This window comes from Heloderma suspectum, chromosome 6 (assembly GCF_057233095.1).
Source record: "Heloderma suspectum isolate Gila_16-S chromosome 6, 16-S_ref, whole genome shotgun sequence".
Lineage (NCBI taxonomy): Eukaryota > Metazoa > Chordata > Lepidosauria > Squamata > Helodermatidae > Heloderma > Heloderma suspectum.
The window spans coordinates 26,518,364-26,539,969 of NC_139463.1; the positions used below are offsets into that span (position 1 = coordinate 26,518,364).

Sequence of the window (21,606 nt, forward strand, 5' to 3'; positions counted from 1 at the left end):
TATACCATATCAGAATATTTGTTCATCTAGCCAGTGCTAACTACTGTGATTCACAGCAGCTCTGACAGCAGATGTGAAAGAAAAAAACGTCGAGATGTCCCGTGGTTGTGGGGACAGCCTTAACTCCTAAGCACTCCCTTCTTGGCTCTTTGTTTTTAAAAGAGTTCTACAACTTCCTCTTTCCTAGGCAGACCAAGGAGCCTAACAGATTGGGAATAGTTTAATTCCTTGGGATGGCCAGGATAATCCAGGCTCCATATTCAGGGACTAGGGTTGCAAAATATTTCTACGGGTAAGAGTGGAAGGGGTATCTGGAATCTCTCTGAAGAGCAGAAAGTTCCTTACTGCAATTTTGGAGAAGGATTGCACCCCTGAAATATCTGTTTACTTCTCCCATTATTTTTGGTTCTTCTTACTTGGCTCCAAAATGTTTTCTCCCACTTCAAAGTTATACCTCTGCAGTGCCATGGTTAATAGCTCTCAGCTTTTTCCTGCTCTGTTGCCTTTAAGTGAGAAGTTGATTACTAATAGATTGTCTCTACCTATGGATGTTATCACAGCTATATCAAGATTAAGATCATTTTCCCAATCACTCCTTGGCTCCCATGACCTCTCTGCCGATTTTAAAATTTTGGCCTTGAGCTTACTGTAAAATGGACTCTTCAAGAAATGAGCCTGTGCATCTCTTAAGGGGGAAAGGAAAGAGAGGAAAAGCACACCGCTTCTGGGAGAGATCTGTCATCTTCCCTTGTTGCAAGAACTAACACCTCAAAACCAACAGTACGCAAGTGATTTGGTGAGCCCCACCAAAAAGAATCCTTTAATATATAGTAATAATGAAACAAGATACACAAAACTCAACAGAGCTGTCAGCACTTGGACACAGGGACTCCCTGGCTCAGGAAACCCGGCCACAAACAATGGTTTGATTCTTTACATAGACAGGTAACCTTTGGGACCTCTTTGCCACCATCCCAAATGCAACCTCAACTGAAGTAGGTTCCTGAGCGGGATGGAGGGGAATGGCAGGTCAACACATACACACATTGTTTTGGACTGACTTGTTGCACTTAATTTCTGGGGCTCAGGCTTAAAATGAGTTAATTCTCAGCATCCAGATCCTACTTTGGTGGGACGCACAAATGTCATCAACGCAAGGGACAGGTCCCAGCTATGGCTAAAGGCATCAAGTCTCTGGATGGTGCACGCAGCCCCCATATGGAATGGTCTATATTACAATCTAGGAAGCTTATGCACATTTATACAGAGGACTTTTGCCCCAAGGCTGGGAAGCCCTTGAGACTATACAACAGAGTGATGCGCTTGCTTTTAAATATTTCTTTCCCTCCCCTCCCCTCCCTCTCAACTCCCACCCTCACTTTTGTTTCCTTTTAGTGTTTCTACATTATTTACATTGTTGTGCTTGTAGATGGATCCATCGACTGATGGAGACAGTCTGTCAGGCTGTGTGTCCAGGGAATGGTGTGTTCTTCCAGCCAGAGTTACACTTCTTTGCTGCTGTAGTCCATGGGGAAGAAATGGAAAAAAAGTTTTCCAGTTCAAGCTCTTGTGAGGTTCTTTGACAGAAACAGTCCTTTGGAGCAGGGACCATGGTCAGGTTTTCTGATTCGGATTTGTTCTGGCACATCCATGATGCTGGAAGCTGTAAGACGAAACAGCTGCTTTTTCCATTTCAGGACTGGGGAGTCTGGACAGGCAGAGCCAGCTCCTCGGGTCTCCAGCTCCAGAGACATGCAAGAGCAAGCAAGCTCCATGTACTTCTTCCAGACGTGGTAGATCTCTGGCCTTCCTTGGAGCTTGTGGCTTAAAAACACAAGGAAGTGAATAAACAAGGAGGAGCCAGTTTTATTCTATAGCTTCACATGTCCAGGCAAATCTGTCCATCCCAAGACTTTTCAGATCCAGAACAATGTGCATGAGGAAGGGGAGAGTCATCAGTTCTACTAAAATTTCAGGAAGCCGTTTGGCTCCATTTCTTCCTTCCCTGGCTGTGCGTTTACAGGATGTCCCTTGGGCAGATCAGTTGAAACAATACAGCCGCCGTGTGGCTGACCTCGCACCTTGGCACAGTCTGAGCAACTTGTTAAAAACGAATTCTTCGGGAACAGTCCCTACCGCCAGGACTACCCACTCTCCTGCATAGGAAGGATTTCCCAAAACAGCTAAAGCAAGCTGCTCTAGTGTCCACGGGAGGTCTTCTGTCAGCTAGAGGCAATTCTAAGAAAATGGGATTCCTGCCTGGCTAAAGTTCCTTGGGCTGCCTTAGTACTGTTCTGACTCACTGGTAGGACTCAGTGGGCACCGCCACTATACAAGGCAAGGCCTCTCTCTTGATGAGAGCCTGGGAAGCAATGGGATAGATTCTGTGAGAGAAAAAAGTGTGTGTGTGTGTGTGTGTGATGTGCAAATGTGTGTATGTGGTGTGTGGAGCTTGTTGACTGTGTTCCATAAGGGGTGGCTTCAGTTGTTCTCAAACAAAGAAAGCAGGTCATCGTTGCTGTTATTGGGGAGGTCAGGGGGTCCCAAGTAGGACAGCAGCTCATCTGGGTTCGTCAGCTCAGGAAGTAGCTGAGGGCAAAACAACAAAGAATGGAGTTAACCATTTATTCTTTGAGATACATGGCAGCACAAAGAGCATCCCAAGCACAGCTTGACTCAAGAACATGTCAGGACAATGACTTGGGCAGTGGGGAGAAGACAGCTGAAGCACTTGCAAGATGCGGTGAGGCTAATCTAAGGGCTGCAGCTTGCCAGGAGAGCCATGAGGTACAGTGGGGATTAGCCATCTGATTGGGAAGTTCCTCAACCTGGCTCTCATTTGACAAAACCAAATATCCAAAGCAGTGGCTTATGGGGATTGCTGATCCTTTCTCCAGTGACTGCAGGAGCTGTCCTGGCACTGTGGCTGTTTCGCCATGCTTCAGAGCAGCTGAGAATCTTGCTTGGCAAGAGCCTCACTGCAGAAGCTTGAGAGAAGCTGCCACTGACGCAGCCTGCTGACATGGGCAAAGGGGGACAGCCTGAGATGACCTGCAGCAAGGCCGCTATGGCAGCATCAGTTCAATTGCCTTGCAATTCAAAGGCTGCAGCACCTCAGGGCAGATCCAGGGGGCCACATTTGGCACTCTGGGATCCCCAGATGGCCACACACCCTTCCCCAGGCCCCACCACCGATCATTTCCTAGCTTTTGCGCATTTCCCCCCTGTTCTAAAGAGGTTGAAATGTCTCTGCGAAGACTTAGTTATTGGCAGTAAGAGTCTTAAACTAAAATATCCTGGTATTTTTGGCCCCACCCCTTTTGTCTTCAGCCCCTCCTACCACTAGAATGAGCCCCCCAAGAGCTTCTCCAAAATGGAATTCAGCGCTTGGGCTGAAAGAGGTTCAACACCCCTGTTGAAGGGCAGTCTGGCTCTGGGCTTCCACACTGTGATTTATACACATTGCCAGCATAGCTGGGGTGGTGAAGGAGATGTTTTGCAAAGTGGCAACCAGGGCTTGGGCTTCTCCTTCTGCATATGTCACTTTTTTAGCGCGTCATTACATGCAGCTGCTCTATGGTGAGCCTTGTTTGGTTCCTACATGTGAATCAAAAGGGCTTTAAAGAGGAGGCTACACAGTGTTGACAGCAGGAAGCCAGCCCACAGAGAATTCCCAGCCTTAGGTGCTTTTATATTGCGACTGAGATTGGTTAACGCACAGAAGTTTGCGGGTCCCTTACATGACGTTGTCAAGCTCCAGGACCTCTCCCATGCTTTCTGATCTTTATCCTTTTTTTAAAAAAATCATGGCTAATGAGCTATTTAAATAACCAGAGTGGAATTTCTCTGTTAAATGAGGAAGTGGAGCCATAACACAGCGCCATCTAGTGGCTGTATAATGAAATGTATAGAGCTTGCAGATAAAGGAACTCCCTGGGAAAAAAGCAGAAGTGCGTGAAAAGGGGCAGTCTTACTCTCATAAAGAATACAGAAGCAGAAGCCCCAGTAAATCTGTGGGATAAAAAGCCTCTGAGAAGCCCTTAGGGTACACTGGGCAAGAGAGATGGGAGGGTTGGCACAGAAAGGAAAGGATCATGCTGCTTACGTCAAGGGAAGGCTCAGGGCCTTCCACCGGTCCAGGCGTCCCACCCATCCCAGGACCAGGATTGAAAGCGAGTTCCCCTCCGTGTGCCTGGCTTCCTGACTGTCCCATGGGCTGCCGTGACTGTGGTGTGGGAGGGTTCCGGTGGTGGAGCTGCTGCTGTTGTTGCTGCTGCTGCTGCTGCTGCCCAGGTTGACTGCCAAGGTTGGGGTTGTTTAGCCCCTGCTGCACAGGATTGTGCGAAGAAGGATCCATCCTACTGGATGGAGGCATCTACATGACCAAAGTAAACAAAGACAAAAAACTCTGAGGAACACTGCAGTAGCCGGCATAAGCCATGTTCAGGACACATGAATACACAGGGGAGGAAGTCCACCGTCTTATATTTTGTGCTGTTAGACCCCACATACCTTCTCTGGTGCACACACATTCACACCCAAACCTCCCTACCCCACACACTGCCCACAAAAGAAACATTTTGCAGCGACACTGAGAGCAGCTCTGTGTGTTCCACTGAAGTAATGATAGTAGCAGTATGGGGGATCTACACTTCATCTCCTCTACTTCTGAGTGCTATGGGAATGAGAGATGTATTCTGTTCTTGCGTGGGGAGAATGCACATCTCCCGCCTTCACATGATACTGGAAAACAGGGCCAGAGAGAAAGCTTGACCCCACCACACTGCACCACAGTGTCAGAAAAGCTTCATGTCAGAGTGGGCTGTTTGGCAAGACCTGGGATGAGTAGTTGAAATCATGTGTTAAAGTTAATTGTGTGTCGTTGCAAAACTATTTTTCAGAGGTGTTGAGAAGCAGCAGTGCCACCAGAGATACTAAGTTTGGGTGAGCGCTGAAAGGTAATGTTCCATGAAAAATATTTAATTAAATTTATGCATATCCATAAGTACACACATGACATGACAGTCAGGGGTGGGGCATGAATCCCAATAAATCTTGGGAGCTCTCAAGAAGGTGGTATCTGAATGGAATGGTGAAGGATAACTGCATAGATCGCTGGATCTGGGGTAGGTAGAAGAGAATAAGCAAGTTGGAAAGTGTAACAGAAAAGTGAGGGGAGGAATGATTGACAGCCGAAACTAGAATGGAATGATGGATGAACTTAGAGAAAATCAGTTAGGAGGAGGACAGAGACCATTAAAGGGAAATCAGGGAGAGTGAGCTGAGTTAAGAGAGAGACAGTGGGAAGAAGTAGGAGCCAGAGTTAGTTAAGTTAGTCAGTGAATAGACTCTTGAGACAGGTTGTGAGTAAGAAGAGAGCGAGGTAAGTTATTGAAAGCAGAGGTGTGTTAGGTTTTTGGAACCACTGTTACTGGTCGGCTATTGTTTCTTCTGAATGTTGACCTATTAAATACATAAATGTTAGTCTTTTAAATACCTATGTTCTGTTCTGGGTGGATTTGAACACTGGCATATTTCACCCCGTGTGTGAAGGATAGGAAAGGAAAGTCCTACTGCTCTGTATAAATCAATAGGTGGCGGCAGCTGTGTTTTGGGGAATTCTGGGAAAAGTCTAGACTCGATGACTTCTGGACCCCTAGAGAACAGACATTTTCTTTTGAGGCTATGGTGCATTCCTTGTATATTGTCCATATGTACTTTGGCAGGCCATGTGTGTCATTAGAACATAACAGCCATGCTGGATCAGACCAAATCTAGTTCAGTGCATTGTTCACACAGTGAATCAACCAGATGCCCACAGGAAGCCCACAAACAGGACATCAGCGCAATATCAACACCCCACCCCCACGGCCCTCTTGTGTTCCCCAGCAACTGATACATTCAGAGGCATACTGCCCCACTGACAACATAATTGAACATGATAAATTAAACTTCTTAGTGTGGAGAAAGTGGATAGAGAGAAGTTTCTCTCGCTCCCATAATGCTGGAACTGGAGGTCATCCAACAAAAACTGATTGGCAGGAGATTCAGGTCAGACCAAAGAAAGTACTCACACAGTGCATCAATGTATAGAATTCACTGCCGCAAGATGTGGCAATGGCTGCTGCCTTGGATGCTTTAAAAAGGGCGGAGGGGCTTAGACAAATTCACAAGGGGAGGGTCTCTCCACAGCTATTAGCCATGGTGGCTAAGCGGAACCTCCATCCTCAGAGGATTATGTTACTGCATTCTAGTTACTCAGGTGCAACAGTAGAGCTAGGAAGACTATTGCCTTCAGAGTCACTGTGGGAAACAGGATGCTGGATTCGGTGGACCACTGGTGTGGTCTAGCAGGGCTCTTTCTTGTGTGTTTATGCTTAGGCAACCCCTTTCTTATACTACGGGGTTTTTTTTAACCAAAGTGTGCAGTATAAGGGAAAGGGTTGGGGGAAGCCCTGCGAGTCCCATGGCTTTGTTCATCTCCTCCCCAGAGATCACAGGTTTAGGCATTCTCTTCTGTGAGCATTCATGAGCACCGTTATGCACAAGGCAGGTTTTCCCCTATAGAAGCAGAAGTAGCTGTTAAAAGAGTTGCAAGCTCCTTCCTGATGTTCTCAACCCCCCATTTTGAATATGCTTTTGCTGGGCTAAGATGAACAGCATGAAGCTGTCCGAGGGGAAGAAGTGGGGGCTCTTCCAGCTTTTACAGCAGGTATAGGGAACGTGGCCCTCCCGATGTTGCTCAACTGCAACTCCCATCAACCCTTGCCATTGGCTATGCTGGGCTGAGGCTGATGGGAGCTGCAGTTTGCAACATCTGGGGACCACATGTTCCTCACCCCTGTTCTACAGAGTGAAAACTGAGGAAGAGCCTCAGAGCTGGGATCAGATGCTCTCACATGCTGCCATCACTGCAGCCTTAATGAGCAATGACAGGGCCCCTTCTAGGAGTCTTAGCTTTGGGGAACTCTTTCCACATCATGCCGCCTGATAAGGAACCCCTTGCACATCAGCCATAGAACCCCTGATTGTTGCAGAGAATTCCGGGAAGTGTCGTTCAAGTGCTCACAGTTAACACGTGTTGTCATGAATCAATACTGCAGCATACCTAATACTTCTCATTTTAGGGGAGAATCAGCAGCAGGAAAGCTTTTGGGGAAGCTATTTCTGTTATTAGTGATCTTCTCTTGAGGATTCCCCTGGTAATCTTCTGAGAAACTCTGGGGCTCCCCTAGTTGAAAACCATGGGACTGCATGGCTCAGCAATTTCTACACTGCCCCCTGGTGGCCAATCTGGGGAGTCACAAACAGAATCTCATTTGCAATTGTGGGCAAAACCCGCAGCCCCTGCAGCCCCAATGCAGGGCCGTCACATGAGATGCACGACACTGATGGCTTTATGTTCAGAACCTCTGACAATGGCGGCTTAAGAATCTCCTCTAAGGGCTGTCCAATTCCAAGGCCATTTCTGAGGCTGTTCCAACAAAGTCACTGCCCTCTCTGAACAGATAAAAAGGTGGGCAAACTGATCCCCAGCCTAAGTGCAGCACTTGCCATCAGGCTCTCTTTTTCCATATTTCAGAAACCATCTAAATCTTTCTGGAATCTACACTGCAGTTTTATAGCTCTGGACTCCCCCAAACCCCAGCAGCAAGATTGTTATCTGTCATGAGGGGTGGGGGTGGGGAGTAGAATCAGGCAAGCTGTCCCAGGTACTTCCAAGAAAAGCAAGGGGAGCGGACAGCTGCAGGGCTGATATCCAAGAAGGAACAGCTGGTGTAGGCAAATACCCCCGCTCCCAACCCACTTGAGGAGATTCTTGCTGACCTGCCCAGTGATGGGGGGCGCTGGTGGCTTTTCAGGAGTCAGCAGGTTGCTGGGAATGTCAGACTGGTATGAGATTGGGGGAGGTCCTGGGTTGAATTCGTTTAACGTCGGCGTGCCAGGGTTCACAGTAGGGAATGAGTCTGGGAAACTTCCAGAACCAGAAAAACTTGAACCTGCAAAAGGAAATTCAAATAAATTGGGAAAGGTGATGGTTGTGGTGGTAGGAAAGGTGTATGGTGCAAATTAGAACACACATGATGCTCCTCATACAATAACACAAGGATCAAAGGTGGAAAAGGTACTTTAGATACTAGAGTGGGACAGGAATGTTAGCAAGAACCAAACTTAGAAGCTGGTTCAGGATGCTGTCTCACTTCTTAACCCCTCATGGTAGGCATAGAATCCCTTTCACACAGGAAAAAAGGGAACTGGTCAGCACTTGATATCAAAAGCTCTGCAGCTGGATTGCATCAGAGATGGTTCCGTGGCAGTGCAAAACTAATGCCTGTTCTGTATGTATTAGCTCTTTTCTCTCTCTCTACACCCCTCAGTTCCTTTGCCCTGCTGTCACTGTGCCTGAGTACATGTAAATGAAATATCCACATGTGCTTCCTCCGTTTAGTCCTGCCTCCCCTCCCCTCCCCTCCCCTCCCCTCCCTATCCTGTGTTGGTTTCCCAGTATCGAGTTTTGGACTGTAAGCTCCTCCGGCAGGGACCTGCCCCCTTGTACTCTGTAAAGTGCCACGCACACTGATGGCACGTAGCAATAGTGACAGTCATCATCCTCATCTTACAAGGATGAAAATATCCAACGACAGTGCACTGCACGTACACGTTTGGTTTCTGGTGACAAAAAAGTGGCACCTGCATTATCAGTAGTAGATCAGCTCCAGGCACCAGAAGATGTACCCAGAAGGTGCAAAATACCCACACGCTAGAACTGCCTATCCCAAGCTGGTGCCTTCCAAAGGTATTGGACTACAACTCCCACCATTCCCAGCTAGTATGGCCAATGGCCATCGTGGGAGTTGAAGTCCGACGCCTCTGGAGGCTGCCAGCTTGGGGAAGGCTGAGCTAGAGAGGGAGTCGTCCCTCGGAGGACAGGGCTGCTTGGCTTTCCCTCGCCCCTACAAAGGGGGCGCTCTGCATCCCAGATGCCGACTCACTTTGGCTGCTGTAGTCGCTGCTGCCGCTGCCGGCAGATGGGGGTTGCAGGGGCCCAAAAGGTGAGGGGCCGGGCCCAAGGGCAGCAATCATCTCCATGACGCTGGGCATCACCATGTGGGTGGGACTCATGGTGCGGCAGCGCTTCAGCACCGGCCCATCCTGCTCCTCCTTGATGTGGATGTCAGGCTTGATGGGCACCGGCTTCCAGCTGCATGTCGGGTCGATGGTGATCTCCTCGTATTCGGAGCTGGACAAAGGGACAAGGGGAAGGAAGGTCAGAGGAGAGGCCAGGTTCACCAATGAGGCTCCTGTGAGACATTGGTGGCTCCTGATCCAACATGTATTTATTGATTTAACATTTTTATCACGTACTTCCTCTGAGGAGCAAAAGGGAGCACCTTATGGTTCTTCTCTCCCCACCTCACCCATTTTATCCTCACAAGAGCCCTGTGAGGATGGCTAAGCCAAGAGGTACCAGCTGGCCCAAGGTTTCCCTGTTTACTTTATGGTTGCACTAGGATTTGAACCCAGGTTTCCCCTGTCCTAGTCCAAGACTGCACCACACTGGCTCTTCGTTTGGCGCTTTCTTCAAAATGAGTATCCGTCCACTGGCCTCTTTGTATTCAGGATCTGAGGACTTCGCAAACAGCAAGCGATCAGGTCTGCCTAGGGCCATTTCCCACAGCTGCCTGGATTCTATGGAGTTCTATCCCAATCTAGTAGGTTTCATCTAGTCCAGCCTTGCCCATCCTGATGCCCTCCAGAGGCGTTGGATGGCAACTCCCATAATTCTCAGCCTGCAATGGCTATGCTGGCTAGGAATGATGGGAGTTGCGATCCAACACCTCTGAAGGGCACAAGGTTGGGGAAGGCTGCTCTACTCTTGACATCACAGAGGAGAAGGGGTTGCGGGCTGGAGGCAAATGCCAGCGCTTGTCTGCCCTCTGGTGACGATAATAAGCAGGTGTCTGCACAACCTGACTCTACCCGGGAACATTTTGCACGAGACTGGAGGAACAGTTAAAACCACTTACTTTTGAATATAGATCAGAATCCCCAACATGTACTGATCCACTTCGAGCCCCTCCAGCAAAGCTGTTTTACTGAGAACAAAGCAAAAGTACAGGGAAGAGTGGAGGTTAGCAGTGCTCAGGGAACGTATCAGCCGGGGGCTTGGTCTGCATTTCTGACTACATACATACCCACATTGACTCTCGGCGGCAGCTTTTCCCCTCCACATGCCCCATGCACAAGTCCCCAAGTTTAATGTGCTGTTGCTGAAGTTCAGCAAACTATTTGACACGAGCAAATACACAGGCCAGAGGGGAACCATCTTGCCAGAGTTACACAGCAGACTGGCAGCGTGGCTGAGATGCCGGCTTGTACTGCTAGATACAACAGCTATCCCGAAGAGAGCTGTCGCCTCCGTGCCCTGCTTGTGAGTTTCCCAGAACATCAGAAGGGTCCTGCTGGATCAGACCAAAGGCTTATCTAGTCCAGCATTCTGCTCATACAGTGGAAAGCCCAATTGCTTGCACATTAAAATAGTTACTTTAATTATGTCAGTATAGGTGGGGGGAAATTATATAAACACCAGAGAGCTATACTTGACACATTTCCAAACTGGCCTTGCAGATGCATACATATGAACATAAATACATAAGAGCCCCGAAGGCCTATCCAGTCCAGCATTCTGTTCACAGAGTGGCCAAACACATGTCCATGGGAAGTCCACAACAGGACATTACATAGAACAGCAGCCTCATGCTCGTGTTCCCTCGCAATTGCTATTGAGAGGCATGTGGCCAATGATACTGGAGGTAATAATGCAGTCATCATGACTAGTAGCCACTGAAAGCCTCATCCTCCATACATTTGTCTAATCCCCTTTTAAAGCCATCCAGGTTGGTGGCCATCACTACATCTTGTAGCAAATTCCATAACTAAAGTCTTTTATCTATCCAGAATCTTGCACCATGCAGCTTCATGGATTTTAGTACTATAGGAGTTGGAGAAAAACTTCTCCCTATTCACTTTCTCCACACCATGCATCATTTTGTACACCTCTATCATGTCTCCACATATCTACTTTTTTCCTAAGCTAAACAGTCCCAGGTGCTGTAACTTTTTGTCATAGGGGGAGTTCTTCCAGCCCCTTGATCATTTGGGCTGCCCAGAAGCTCTCCACTTGGCCACTGTAGGGAAACAGGAGCTGGATCAGACGGACCACAGGTCCTCAGGTTCTTGTGTTGCTTCCACTACTATAAGCTCCATTCTTTCATATATTAAAACTCCACCTCCTTCCATAAAGGCCACAGGCCCCAACCACGTATACCTACTTGCAAACAGGACATCTCCACGTCCCCCTTTCACAGTTCAGCTGCAGGTAGGACTCCAGGTCAAAGCACTGAGCAGGAAATACAATTGGAGAATAGGCATCAAAAGCTGCTGGTTGCCTCAAAGAGTTTGGATAAGGGGGAATGATCTAGCCTTGTGTAAGGGTAAGATTGCCCAGGAGCCCATCCCAGTTGTCCCTTTCTTGCGGTAGGTGGAGCGGGCCAACTGTCTTCATTATTTTTCTCTCATAGCTTCAACAGCCCAACATATATTAAGTAAACTCAAGTAACAGAGAAGGTGTTTATAAAAGATTATAAATAATTATTGGGGGGAGGGGGAAATGAATTATTAAGAAACATATACAGTCTTAATCTCCAGTCAGTTTAACAGTCCTTTTTCTACTCTCCCACTCAGCTGTCCCAGAACTCTCTCTTCCTCCAAATCTTCATCCCGTCCCTTGGGAAGGTGGGTTCTTGTGCACTGGGTCACAGAGAGGCTTATTACTTACATGGGCTACACTTGGAACAATAAGAACAACAGATTACCTCCTTTCGCACTTTAGCGCAGGCTTCTCCAACCTGTGGCCCTCCCAATGTGTCAGGCTACAGCTCTCATAATCTCCAGCCAGCATGGCTTGACTACTTGGTCAACATACATAAGGTGCTCTACTTATGTATGCAGTTTTTGGAGGAAGAGTGGGATTTCAGTAATAATTCAGGGGTGGGGGGAAACTGTGGCCCTCCAGATCTCAAGGATGATGGGAGTTGTAGTCCCATCATCATCTAGAGGGCCACAGGTTCCCTACCCCTGTAATAAACAGTGTGGTCGGTGGGGCTTCATTCTATGTGATTGCAATTAATCCTCTGCAGAGACATAGGAAGTGGGGATAGAGCTGGACACACACCTGTATGTGCCGACAATCATGACCCCTTGCGGGAAGCTGGATTCTCCGAAAAGTGATGGGGCACTTCAGAGACACCTTGATGGCCGTCTGCTCCACTCCATCTTCACCATTTGGGCCCGGAGTCCCAGGGATTGTGCCGCTGCTGAAGTTTCGCTTTACTATGTATTGAGATGAGAAATGGCATTGTTGCAAATGGTAAGCTCATTTGTTAGCCAGCAGGGAGGAACTGATGGCTGATGGAGGTAAAGCAGCCTTCCCCAACCTGGTGCCCTCCAGATGTGTGGGATTACAACTCCCATAATTTCCAGACAGCATCTGGGAGTTGTAGTCCAAGACATCCAGAGGGCACCAAGTTGGGGAAGGCTGATGTAGAGCTTTCCAGAGAAGCCCAGACCCACCCATCCCCAAAAAACTAACAGTCCTGGATTCTCCCGCCCCAGTCCTCTCATCCATGTAGGCTGGATCTCTTGCGTGGCTTCCTAATGCTTAGAGCATTACTCTCCATGTTCCAACTTACATTTTGACAGCTCCTCATATACAGAAATGGCGCCAGCCTCTCCGTGTCCTACATTCCTCTTCAGGAAAGTTTGTCACCATTAACTCCACTTTATTTATGTGGAGTATTTATACCCCATCTACTAACCAAGTTCTTGAAGCGGCGTACAAAGGCTGCACTTGGACATAATGTTAAAAACCAGGGTTCAGCACTGCAAGAACAAGCCCTATTGAGCCACAGGCTCTTACTTCCCCTTCCTCCTCGGGCACTGCTGCGAGGAGATCAGAAGCTTCCACTTCCATTTTAGATTTAAACATAGTTTAGTGTGTTGTCCAAACCCTAAGCTGCAGTTAGTCTTAACTATGGTTAGCTGAAACAAGCCAGCTTTATAAAATCTGGTTTGAAATTGGCTTGGTGCCACTAATCATAGTCATGATTAACTGCAGTTTTACAGGGGGATGAGACGGCAATCCATGGTTAATCAAAAACGGAAGCCAAAGCTTCCAAACTCCTCCTTGCAGCCATGCCAGAGGAGTAGGGGTGAGCAGGCAAGCCTGAGGTTTGTTTTCATAATGGTAAACCACAGTTTTGACCAGCTGTCCCAAACCTCGTGCCCTTCTGATGTGTTAGATTACAATCCCCAGCTCCACTGGTTGGGGATAATGGAAGTTGTAGTATTGAAGGGTGCCAGGTTGGGGGCACTGGTTCAGACAACACTTACTAAGCAGGAAGAAAAGTTATACAAATTCCCCCCCAACTTTTAAGCCGTTCTAACTGCCATTCTGCTGCTGGATCTCTAGGCTGGAGTAGTCTCAGAGTTCAAGGCACAGGGTAGGAGGATGGGAAGTGGAGCTGTTCTGTCAGCGATGATACTCTGGCAGAACGGCTGAAATGGGCCGCATTTGTGTGCAGGATGCAGGCAGAACAGGGGAGGAGCAGAGGTACTCCTTCAATCCATGGCTGCGCCCTTGTTGACAGTGCAACCTTACACCAGCCCCCTTCCTGGCAATCCACGTGGCCAGTCGTTGGCGCAGTCCCGGATTGGTTGCAACTGGCACTGTTTCCAGGGACACTGTCATTTCTATGCCATTTTTAAATCTTCTAGTTTTGTGTTCCCCCCTTCCCCATCAGGCTGAGCAAACACTGGATATGGCAGCCATTCTGCCGGCGTGACAGCAGCCAGTATCTCCAGGCCCAGTGTAATACGGGTATAGGAATGCTCTGCCCACCCCTAACTCTGAACTTCACTCCCTTAAAGAACCCTGGGAGAGAATTCTGGCTCTCTGGGCCCAGTTACAAAATTTACAGACAGGAGAGGACATCAGTGCGCTCACACTCACTTTTGGTGATGCAGTGCTCAGCTGGCAGCAGCCGCTTTTTTATCAAGCCTTGCAAAACAGACCGCACAGAAGGCCGGTGTACCAGCTGCAGGACGAAGAGGTGAGACTAAAGAGAAGAAAGAAGAGGGGGTCAGCCAGGCAGAGGAAGATTCCATGTCTGCACAGGTGCATGGCATGCCTGGAAGTTAAGAACATCAGAAGCTGCCTCATACTGAGTCAGACCTTGGTCCATCTATCCCAGTATTGACACTGGCTGGCAGCGGCTCCGCAGGTTTCAGGCAGGAGCTTTTCCTGCTGTACTTGGAGATGCCAGGGATCAAACCTGGGACCTTCTGCATACCAAACAGGTACTCTGCCACTGAGCTATCGCCCCTTCCTATATACACATCGTGTGGGCAGAGTTGATACAGAGGAGTTTTTCTCCCTTCCCCATTGTACTAGAACCCAGGGCCAGCCAACGAAAAATGACTGGCAGGAGGTTGAGGACAGACAAGGTGAAGTAACATTTCAAAGAGCGCATAACTGATTTACGGATGTAGCAGTGGGACTCTAACTCAGATGGCTTTGAAAGGGGAGGAAACAAATTCATGGAGGACAAGTGTACCAATGGCTACCAGTCACGATGGCTATAGGCAACCTCCAGGTTCAGAGGAGAGTGACGAACGGAGCAGGCTCTTGCCTTCAGACCCTGTTTCCTGGAGGCACCTAGTTGGCCATTGTGGGAAACAGGATGCTGGATTAGACAAATCTGTGGCTGGATCCAGCAGGACACTCCTTATTGTCAGAAGTGAGGGCAGCGTGAACCCAGAGGTAAGCTAGGCCCATTCCCGTCACAATAAACCACGGTTTATCGTGGTGTCATGCAGCTGGTGACTTCCAATGCTGAATAGTGGTTTCAACCCAGGTCTCTTCTGTCAAAGGATAAAATCCAACCTAAGTCCTGTTAGAGTAAACCTGCTAAAATGAATGGGCCTTATGTTTAGTCCCATTTATTTCAATGGGTCTACTTTAAGTAGGATTTTACCTAAAATCCACCACTCTATCCACTACACCACACCTCTCCTAATGTGAACTGGGAAGGGGCTCAGTGCAAGGAAGCAGTGGATGAGAGGCAGGATTGTCTGTTCAACATTTGTGACCACAGTGACCAAATCCAGAATTTGGTCTCCTGTGCGGTATTCAGTATCCTGAGATTCACATTTCTAGCCTTGCGGCTGCAAAGATAAACTAATGCACCCGAGGGGAGCACTTGATCAAACATCAGAAGCCAGTCAGTGGCTTCTGATCAGGAGTCCTGATCAACATCAGGAGAGGCAGCGCTCTGAACAGCGCCCCCTGCTTTTCCGACATGGCTAGCAGGAAGAGAACATGCTGTACAAACTAAGCAGCTACATGCACCATTTAGTCAGTGCACAGCATATGGCTCTTTCTCGTGCTAGGTTTTGGCAAAATATTCACACAGGCAATGGTTATTAAGAGCCTTTTAAAGTAGGACAAACTGGATTACCAAGGCATTTGGTGGATGTTTGATAGGAATTTGAAGGGGAACGAACAGTGTAGGCATTGGCTACAGGACCAACATCACTTGGGGCTTTCTCTAGGGTAAAACAGGCATGCAATAGCAGACTCCCTGCAGCTGCTGGGAACCAGAGATCTTTCAGAACCAGGCAGAACTTACACAGCAGCAAGCAGTGACAGTGATCTGGATGGTGTTTCTGCCAGGCTGGCACACTTGCTTTAGGTAGAGGGGCTTGTGTGACGTCTTGTTGTCACCCCGCTCAATGGTCAGGGGCGTGGCATTCACGCTAACCTGGACCGAGGCTGGCCAGTTGGTGTTCATTTGTCGGTCCTCATGGTGGTAGCACTTAAACTGCAGCTCCAAGTCAGGCCTAGAAAAAAGGGGAGAAACAACTGGATGCCTTTGAAAAAGAACACAATTCCTTGGCAAGCCAAGAACCCACCAGGGGTAGGCAAGAGGCAACAAGGCTGAAGATCATAGACAGATATAGGCAAGGATTTCCCATAGTGCCCAAACTTTGGCACGTTCCTTTTTTGCTGTTCTCTCTGGGAATGCTGGATGAGGAATATTTTTCTTCTCCATGTAGGAAATGGTCACAGAGTTATTTTTTTAAGACGGGGCAGGCAATGTGCAGTCCACAGGCTGCAGGAGGCCCTGCCACCCCCTGAATTTGTGGTGGTGGCAGCTGTTTGCCACTGAATTTTGGTGACTGTGGCCCCAAAAGACCAAAATTAGCTTCAAAACAAACTGTGTGCTGATTGTTTTGCTGCCTGCCCCTGTGGGTTGAAATTAGCCCTCAGAGCTGCCCACGCTTGTTCTAAAGAGCCAGAAGCTGATGAGCTCATCTATCCGTAGGAAGAAGGAGAGACATTTGATCCTGCAAGAGCCAAATACAGGCTTGTCCAAGGATCCACATACACAGTAACTTAGGGCACAATCCTATGCATGTTTAGACAGAAAAAAGTCCTACAATTTCCAGGATGCCCCAGCCACCATGACTAGTGGGAGTTTTAGGACTTTTTTCTGTCCAAACATGCATAGGATTGCACCTTTAGGGACTCAACCAGTCTTGCCAGCCAAGCTGTAACCTGCAGCAGTTACTGTCATGAGATTAGGAGGATACAATTCAAGCACACAGATGTAGCAGCTGCAGCCAAAGCAGAAGCAGCCAGTCACTGGTGATATCCCCTCTTCTCTCCCCACTGTTTTTTTCCCCTTCCATGTTTCCCAATTGAGAAAATATTTTCTCTGACGTGCCTAACCTCAGCCCCACCCCCCTTCCTGGTTTTCCTTTTTCGCCTTTCTGGGCTTTCACGTCTCTACTTTTCAAACTTCGGTTATTGGATAGTATAGAAATGTAATAAATAATTTTGGTCACACTTAAGAGTTACCCATTTGTTTTAGCTTCTTGCCAGAGGCTCAGAAATGATGACACCAAAAACATCAGAATGTAGTCAATTAAAATAATCCCTGTAAAAGACCAACAAATGCCTGCCTAAAAACACCTGATCACGTTTCAGAAAATAAAACTCAGACTAGGGATGCAGAAAAGATCCAGGAGAAAGATTTTCTGTAGATACCTGGAGCTGCTTTCGAGAATGCCTCTCTACACATCTAGGGAATGGGGTGCTGCTGCCTACACAGGTGGTATAGTCAAAAGGGTGCTCTCTAGTCTTAAGGACTGTGATGGGGTACAAGAAAGAAAGCAAAGCTGTTTAGAACTTTCTGTGTCAGGACCAGCAACTCCAATTGTTGCAATATAGACTCAGAAGTACTGATGCTGTATGTTTCCAATATCTCCTGCCCCCCTCGCCAGCAAACCACAACCATGTTCTACACCAGTTACAGCCCCTGAGCAGACTTGAAATGCTGCCTACACTTAACTATCATGGCTGTTGTTGTTGTTGTTCAGTCGTTCAGTCGTGTCCGACTCTTCATGACCCCACGGACCATAGCACGCCAGGCCTTCCTGTCCTGCACTCTCTCCCGGAGCGTGCTCAAGTTCACATTCATTGCATCGGTGATGCTATCTAGCCATCTCATCCTCTGCCGTCCCCTTCTCCTTTTGCCTTCAGTCTTTCCCAGCATCAGGGTCTTTTCCAGAGAGTTTTCTCTTCACATTAGGTGGCCAAAATATTTGAGCTTCAGCTTCAGTATCTGTCCTTCCAATGAGCACTCAGGGTTGATTTCCTTTAGGATTGACTGATCTGACCTCCTTGCAGTCCAGGGGACTCGTAAGAGTCTTCTCCAGCACCACAGTTCGAAAGCATCAATTCTTCGGCGCTCAGCCTTCCTTATAGTCCAGCTCTCACAGCCATACATTACTACTGGGAAAACCATAGCTTTGATTAGACGGACCTTTGTTGGTGAGGTGATGTCTCTGCTTCTTACTATGCTGTCTAGGTTTGCCATAGCTTTCCTCCCAAGGAGCAAGCGTCTTTTAATTTCATGGCTACAGTCACCGTCTGTGGTGATCTTGGAGCCCAAGAAAGTAAAATCTGTCACTGCTTCCATTTCTTCCCCTTCTATATGCCAGGAAGTGATAGGGCCAGATGCCATGATCTTCGTTTTTTTAATGTTGAGTTTCAAACCAGCTTTTGCACTCTCCTCTTTCACCCTCAACAAGAGGGTCTTGAGATCCTCTTCGCTTTCTGCCATTAGGGTGGTATCGTCTGCATATCGGAGGTTGTTGATAATTCTCCCAGCAATCTTAATTCCGACCTGTGATTCATCCAACCCGGCATTTCTCATGATGTACTCTGCATATAAGTTAAATAAGCAGGGTGACAATATGCAGCCTTGTCGTACTCCTTTCCCAATTTTGAACCACTCGGTTGTTCCATGTCTGGTTCTTACTGTTGCTTCTTGACCCTCGTACAGGTTTCTCAGGAAACAGGTAAGGTGGTCTGGTACTCCCATCACTTTAAGAATTTGCCACAGTTTGTTGTGATCCACACAATCAGAGGCTTTAGCGTAGTCAATGAAGCAGAAATAGACATTTTTCTGGAATTTTCTTGCTTTCTCCATGATGCAGCGAATGTTGGCGATTTGATCTCTAGTTCCTCTGCCTCTTCGAAACCCCGCTTGTACTTCCGGTAGTTCTCGGTTCGCATACTGCTGAAGCCTAGCTTGTAGGATTTTGAGCATCACCTTGCTGGCATGTGAAATGAGTGCAACTGTGTGGTAGTTTGAACACTCTTTGGTGTTGCCCTTCTTTGGAATTGCAATGTAAACTGACCTTTTCCAGTCTTGCGGCCATTGTTGAGTGTTCCAAATTTGTTGGCATATTGAATGCAGCACTTTAACAGCATCATCTTTTAGGATTTTAAATAGCTCAGCTGGAATACTGTCATCTCCGCTAGCTTTGTTGTTAGCAATGCTTCCTAAGGCCCACTTGACTTCACTCTCGAGGATGTCCGGCTCAAATTCAGTGACCGCACTATCATGGCTATCAGGGACATTAAGATCTTTCTTAAGATAAGATTGAGATAACTATCATGGCTACAGATGCCCAGTTTCAGGTCAGGGAGAAAAAAAGGTAGCATGTCTCTCTTATCACCTCGAATTGATGAAAAATAAAATCCCATAACACAGGGGTGGGCAACCGGTTGCCCGCCAGATGTTTTGGCTTATAACTCCCATCATCCTTGACTATGGGCAATGCTGGCTAGGGTGGATGGGACTTGTAGGTCAAAACATTTGGAGGGCCGCAAGTTACCTGACCCTACTGTAACAGGAAACACTATGGCACAGGCAAAAGAGAAGGGAGGTTCTCTCACCTGAGCATCAGAGTCTTGTAAACGGAGTCCCTGAGCTGGAAGACATGGTTGCTGACGGCCAGGTTATGCTGGAGGCGAAAGGGTTCCAACACCACGCCATCCCGCACAGGGAACGTCAAGCGCAACTCATCACAAGGATTACCTGACAGGGCAAGAGAAGAGAGGGGATGGGTGATGGGATGGAAGCGCAACAGGAGGCATCACAGAGATGAAAATGTAGGCATAGGGGCCAGCTTGATCCGGCAGTAGGACAGGCAGTGGGGAAGACGAGTGTCTGCTGACAGAGAACAAGGGGCTGACAGGTGGAATGAGGCAGCAGGCAATGTAGAGAACCGACCTTGCCCCTGTCCAAGCTTCTCCTGGGGCACCAGAGACCTCATCTCCTTTCCTCTCACTCACTAAGCTGTATTTCCCAAACATTTGGGGAAAGAACCTGCCACCATCCTTCCCCCCACCCTAGACTGCACTCACAGTGAATGGATGAGGTCCCTAGGTGCCCCTCCCCCATCCAAGTTCAAGCACCCAACTGTCACTTCTCAACTGCCATGGAACCCTCCAGCCACCAAAACTCCACTGTTCCCCAAACGGGTGTGAATCCACCACAAATTTAACTATTGTTTAAACTCAGCAGGAACAAGCGGTAACGCTTGTCCTGGACTGAACCACTTTGGGCTGCCAGTGTGCGCACACGAACGTGTATGACAGAAAATACTACCTGGGAATGCTATCCCAGGAAAAGATTCTTGCATGTTAAGGACAGATCAAACTTTTCACGCTAATATACAAGCTTCCTAAATGCAGGAAAGGGCCTGTCTGTGTGTGTATGTATCTCTCTCTCGGGGGGGGGGGTGTATTTGTGCATTCAACCCATCTCCACCTGCAGCGTGACATGGCACAGTCCAGAACACCATTTGATTCTGGCATAATGTACATACTGACCCACTGGTTATTGTGAAATGACTGCAAATATATTGCTTGTCATTATCATATATACACACATACTAATAACAAACTCAGTTCTCCAAGTGGAGGCACCATTGATGCTCAAGAGGAAGATATCTGCAGGCTTGGGAGAAACCCAAAGATTGCAGAAGTACCAAAAAATAAATCAGGAGAAAAAAAACCTAAGGGGAGGGTGGGTCCCCAAAACAGCATAATGAGGACTGAGTATACTCGGTGGCCACAGAATCCTGACTGTTGGGGGAACATTCCACCACCTGATGCCCTCCAGATGTTTTGGACTATAATTCCCATCATCCCTAACCACTGGCCATGCTGGCTGGGGCTGACAGGAACTGCAGCCCCAAAAATCTGTAGGGCACCAGGTTGGGGAAACCTAGAATACAGCAGGGATGGGCAGAAAGTAGATCCCCGGATGTTTTGGACTTCAACTCCCAGAAGCCTCTACCAACATGGCCAGAGGTCAGGAATGCTGAGAGTTGAAGTCCAAAGCATATGGAGATCTACTTTCTGCCCACCCATGGAATAGAGCCTGGAAGAGGGCATGGTTCATTGAACATTCCACACTCAAACATTTTCATTGCAAGTCCCCCTTGTATAAAAAGATTCCAGTGGGTAGGCAGCACATAGGCTAGACTAGAGGAATATCCTATCAGATGAGCCATGTTTCTTTAATAAGTACAACAGCTGCCACAGCCCATGTTTAATGAATGCCCAGTGAAGCTATTTCATTTAAGCTTAACACTCCACCAGAGGCTCAAAGCAGATGATAACATCTTTTAAAAAACATTAATATAGAAACAAAAAATACATTAAAATCTAGAGTCACCAATGACTGCATGAACAGAAAGGCTAACAATTCAGAATTGTGCTCAAGTTAGAACTGTGGGAACCACCCAAGGAATGGAATCTCATAAACGTTCCCACAGCTACTGGGAGAGGCCATAGCTTGGTAGTAGGGCACTTGCTTTGTATGCAAAAAGTCCCAGGTTCAATCCCCTGCCCCTCCAGCTAGGATTAGGAAACAACATGGCCTGAAACCCTGGAGAGCCGCTGCTGCCAGTCAGCGTCAACAGTACTGGGCTAGATGGACCCAGGGTCTGACTCAGTATAAGGCAGCTTCCTATGTTCCTACTGAGAGCGTCTTTCTGCGAGTCTTTGGTGTTTAAAGGGATTTCTCATTTGACCTTGTGGACTGGACCAAGACACTGAAAAGGTCTTTAAGACATCACACTGTTTTTAAGAAGTGTTCCTTGTTAATGCAAATTTGGCTTATA

General features: G+C 47.8%; 1 protein-coding gene across 5 annotated transcripts in view; it reads right to left on the minus strand.

Annotated features, from left to right (window-relative positions):
* Positions 1-789: 789 nt before the first annotated feature.
* ZMIZ2 (zinc finger MIZ-type containing 2) overlaps positions 790-21,606 on the minus strand; it is a 118,136-nt gene continuing 97,319 nt past the window's right edge. For 4 of the 5 annotated variants that reach the window (XM_084803874.1, XM_084803875.1, XM_084803876.1 and 1 more), the window contains 10 exons: positions 19,370-19,511; positions 15,750-15,960; positions 14,072-14,177; positions 12,236-12,393; positions 11,334-11,401; positions 10,029-10,097; positions 8,994-9,241; positions 7,828-8,000; positions 4,106-4,375; positions 790-2,589 (listed from right to left, as the gene is read on the minus strand). In XM_084803874.1, the coding sequence (XP_084660000.1) occupies positions 2,482-2,589; positions 4,106-4,375; positions 7,828-8,000; positions 8,994-9,241; positions 10,029-10,097; positions 11,334-11,401; positions 12,236-12,393; positions 14,072-14,177; positions 15,750-15,960; positions 19,370-19,511 (1,553 nt within the window). In that variant the 3' untranslated portion in view covers positions 790-2,481. Of the gene's footprint in view, positions 2,590-3,874; positions 4,376-7,827; positions 8,001-8,993; positions 9,242-10,028; positions 10,098-11,333; positions 11,402-12,235; positions 12,394-14,071; positions 14,178-15,749; positions 15,961-19,369; positions 19,512-21,606 lie in introns of those variants that run through there. The other variant, XM_084803873.1, reaches the window with a different exon arrangement.